Source organism: Micropterus dolomieu, linkage group LG21 (assembly GCF_021292245.1).
Source record: "Micropterus dolomieu isolate WLL.071019.BEF.003 ecotype Adirondacks linkage group LG21, ASM2129224v1, whole genome shotgun sequence".
In the NCBI taxonomy this organism is placed as follows: Eukaryota; Metazoa; Chordata; class Actinopteri; order Centrarchiformes; family Centrarchidae; genus Micropterus; species Micropterus dolomieu.
In genome coordinates, this window is record NC_060170.1 from 35,913,043 (window position 1) to 35,917,169 (window position 4,127).

At 53.6% G+C, this 4,127-nt stretch overlaps 1 protein-coding gene across 1 annotated transcript in view; it reads right to left on the reverse strand.

Moving 5' to 3' along the window:
* LOC123960372 (FHF complex subunit HOOK interacting protein 2B-like) overlaps positions 1–2,962 on the reverse strand; it is a gene marked incomplete at its 5' end in the record, with an annotated part of 15,162 nt that extends 12,200 nt beyond the window's left edge. Inside the window, 3 exons of the mRNA XM_046035053.1 lie at positions 1,294–1,413; positions 2,692–2,796; positions 2,873–2,962. Coding sequence (XP_045891009.1) covers positions 1,294–1,413; positions 2,692–2,796; positions 2,873–2,962 — 315 coding nt within the window. The remainder of the gene's footprint in view (positions 1–1,293; positions 1,414–2,691; positions 2,797–2,872) is intronic.
* Positions 2,963–4,127: the final 1,165 nt, after the last annotated feature.

The following is a 4,127-nucleotide window of genomic DNA, read 5'->3' on the forward strand; positions in this document are numbered from 1 at the left end:
AAATAAATCAATATCATAATCTGATATTAGTTCATTTACTAGTACACCTTTAGAAGAGAGAGATCTGATGTTTAAGAGTCCACATTTAACTCTCCTATTCGTTTGCACTATTGCTCTTGTGGTTTTAATTTTTATGAGGTTTTTATGCACAGCTCCTCTTCTGTTTACCTTTTTAAATAATTTCGATGGTCGGGGGGCAGACACCGTCACTATAGGATTTTCACTAAGTAACTCCTGAAATGGAGGAGCAGAGAAGTGTGTTAGACTGCGACTCTGCCTCCTGGTCTCAACTCTGGGTTGTCATGGATTTGGTCCACTAATAAACTTGGCCAGATTTCAACGGCACTGAAGGAGGCAGGTGATAACGGCAGTTTCATACGGCAGCTGTTTGTTCCAACGTGACTCAGAGAGACAGAGTAACCGCGCTGCGTTGTGGGCGTGGCTTTCCGGTCCGCTGCGTTGCGTTACCTACAGAGGTCCATCACGTCAGTCGGAGGTGGGACCAGAACAGGTTCACACGGCGTGATGAACGCTCTGCTTCAGCTGCCGAGTGAAGCATCTCGCTCTACTGGACCTCTGCTGGGCGCCGTCTGTGTCCCAGTAAGCAAACGAAAACACTTCACAGGTTCAGTTTAAAGGCTGGCCAACAAAAACAAAACCAGGTGACGCCTCTCGTGTTTAATAAAGTTTGTGTGGTGTCGGCTTCTGTCAAGCTGAAGGCCGTTGTACAACACGTGAAGGTGCAGCGTCACATGACACGTGACTCTCACGTGTAATCGCAGCCTTTGCGTTTTCTCACATCGCTACAGTATCGCAAATGCACCGTAAGGGACAGCTGCCTCAGAAGCGCCACTATAAGGGAGGCATCTCCGTTAACATCTGTTTCAACCAGCCTCTAGGGCAGCACTGACGTGTGACGTCAGCGCGCCGTCGTGCGTCTCTTCTGGCCGTCAGAACAGACGCGAGCTAACTAGCTACTGAAAAGACAAACAGACGCCTCAGAAACCAGACTGAACAGTCGCGGGTCGATGTGACAGTTCAGGGTTTAGTTCTCGCTGACTTCGCTGATCGAAGCGAGAAAACTACTAAGAACTTGTGTACGAATTCGGCTTGTCTGTCGCCATCTTGGCAGTTTATTCGTAAGCTGCCGCAGCTGCAGCCGCACTGGTTTATGGGTAACAGGCAGCATCAAAACTGGCCGTCACGGGAGCAGGAAGACAGAAGTCTACCCAGCATGCATTGTGGGTCAGCTGTGAGTTAGTGGACAGTGAGGTCAGTGAAGCTGCCGGTTACCTCTAGGACGTATCTGAGCGCGTGCGGATCCTGTGTGACTCTGGAGCAGACGGCCAATAAGAACTGAGCTTCCTCCTTCTCAGTGTTGGAACCAGGAAGTGCACAGAGACGAATCAGCTTCTAGGGGGCGGAGCAGGAGTGATGTCATACAGTGAAGTCATCAGCACAGTGATAGTCACATGATTGACAGCAGGTATGTCTCTATTGGCCCTCTGGTATCCACACAGAGGCTAACGTTAGCTCGCTCCCAACTGCTAGCTCGCTCGTTGTCACCTGCTAGCTAGCTCACTGCCACCTGTCACCTGCTAGCTAGCTCGCCGTTACCTGCTAGCTTGCTGTCACCTGCTAGTTAGCTCGCCGTTACCTGCTAGCTTGCTGTCACCTGCTAGTTAGCTCGCCGTTACCTGCTAGCTCGCTGTCACCTGCTAGTTAGCTCGCTGCCACATGTTAGCTAGCTCGCTGTCACCTGCTAGCTAGCTCGCTGCCACCTGCTAGCTCGCTCACTGCCACATGTTAGCTCGCTCACTGTTACCTGCGAGCTAGCTCACTGCCACATGTTAGCTCACTGCCACCTGTTATCTAGCTCACTGTTACCTGCTAGCTAGCTCGCTGCCACCTAGCTCGCTGCCACCTGCTAGCTAGCTCGCTGCCACCTAGCTCGCTGCCACCTGCTAGCTAGCTCACTGCCACATGTTAGCTCGCTCACTGTTACCTGCTAGCTAGCTCGCTGCCACCTAGCTCGCTGCCACCTGCTAGCTAGCTCGCTGCCACCTGCTAACTCGCTGCCACCTGTCACCTGCTAGCTCGCTGCCACCTGCTAGCTAGCTCACTGCCACATGTTAGCTCGCTCACTGTTACCTGCGAGCTAGCTCGCTGCCACCTGTTAGCTCGCTCACTGTTACCTGCGAGCTAGCTCGCTGCCACCTAGCTCGCTGCCACCTGCTAGCTAGCTCGCTGCCACCTAGCTCGCTGCCACCTGCTAGCTAGCTCGCTGCCACCTAGCTCGCTGCCACATGTTAGCTCACTGCAACCTGCTAGCTCGCTGCCACCTGCTAACTCGCTGCCACCTGTCATCTGCTAGCTCGCTGCCACCTGCCAGCTAGCTCGCTGCCACGTGCTAGCTAGCTCGCTGCCACCTGCCAGCTAGCTCGCTGCCACGTGCTAGCTAGCTCGCTGCCACATGTTAGCTCGCTGCCACCTGTCACCTGCTAGCTCGCTGCAACCTGCTAGCTCGCTGCCACCTGTCACCTGCTAGCTCGCTCGCTGTCACCTGCTAGCTAGCTCACTGCCACCTGCTAGCACTTCCTGTTCTTGGTGAGCTCGTGGAAGCCATCGCCTCAGGTGTGCGGTGATGCCAGAGGAAAGTGCCTGGCAGAAGGCTGAACCAGGTGAGCTCACCTGAACAGGTCTGTAGACGCTGACCAGCTGCAGAAGAGGCCTCTGCATCTGAGACAACAGCTTAGAGAAGAAGATCAAGACCTGCTGCACCATACCTGGAGGATACTGGGGGGGGGCAGGAGGAGACGTTAAGCGTGTAAAATAAAGACGGCGGTCTGCTGCGTGTCACAGTGAGCTGTACCTGAGCTTTTCCCAGAGTGCACAGGGTCTCCAACAGTTTGTGCTGCAGCAGATACTCAATACAAGGTCCGGTCTGCTCCTCCCCCTGCCGTCAACACACAGATCAAACAGCGATCAGTGATGAAGTCTCCAGGCGAGCCCACCTTGTGTGGATCTGATCAGCTGTTTGTGTTTTTTCCCTTGTTTGTAAAAAGGGCGGAGCCGACCTACGCCGGTGAGCCCCGCCCTCTTTAAAAACAAACATTTGATGAATATTATCAGTAACAGCACTGCTAACATGTAACATGAGCGTGTTCCTGAATTTGCTGGATACAGCCTCTGACACAAACGTGTCATTTGTACTTTTACATGCTGAACTAAAAACGTTTTACCAGCAGCTGAAATTATGGCTGTCAGTACGACTTTGTGTCACCAAGACATTTTGGTTGGATTTGTTTATCTCGTTAAGCAGAGCCAGAGGAGCCCTGATGCTCCCTGATGAGGTGGTTTCTAATGGAGCAGAAACAGTGAGCTCACACTGTCCTGGTGTCTGTGGTCACGCTGGATGCTCTACATGTTTGTTAGTCCAGATCAGCCAACCCTCCCAGGAAAATACTGGATTACATCATGCAGCACTTCATTTCTGCATTCTGTTTGTTTATTAATCTACAAATAACAACAATAATTATAAAAACATGTTTTAACTTAATAATTAAATAAATATCATTTCTTAATTATCTGTCTAAAGAAACCTGATTTCTTGACTGGCAACTCTCTGCTGTCTCACAGAGGACATCTTTGTCCTGTCAACTCTCACCACTAGACTGAACCTTTCAAGAAAGAGGAAGCATGTACAGACTGAACAGCAAGGGCCCCACCTCAGGCCCTCAGGCCCCACCCACAGGCCCCACCACAGGCCCTCAGGCCCCACCACAGAACCTCAGGCCCCACCACAGAACCTCAGGCCCCACCTCAGAACCTCAGGCCCCACCACAGAACCTCAGGCCCCACCTCAGGCCCCACCTCGGGCCCCACCTCGGGCCCCACCACAGAACCTCAGGCCCCACCACAGGCCCCACCACAGAACCTCAGGCCCCACCTCAGGCCCCACCTCAGGCCCCACAGGCCCACAGGCCCCACCACAGGCCCACAGGCCCACAGGCCCCACCTCAGGCCCCACCTCAGGCCCCACCACAGAACCTCAGGCCCCACCACAGAACCTCAGGCCCACAGGCCCTCAGGCCCCCCCTCAGGCCCCACCCCAGGCCCCACCCCAG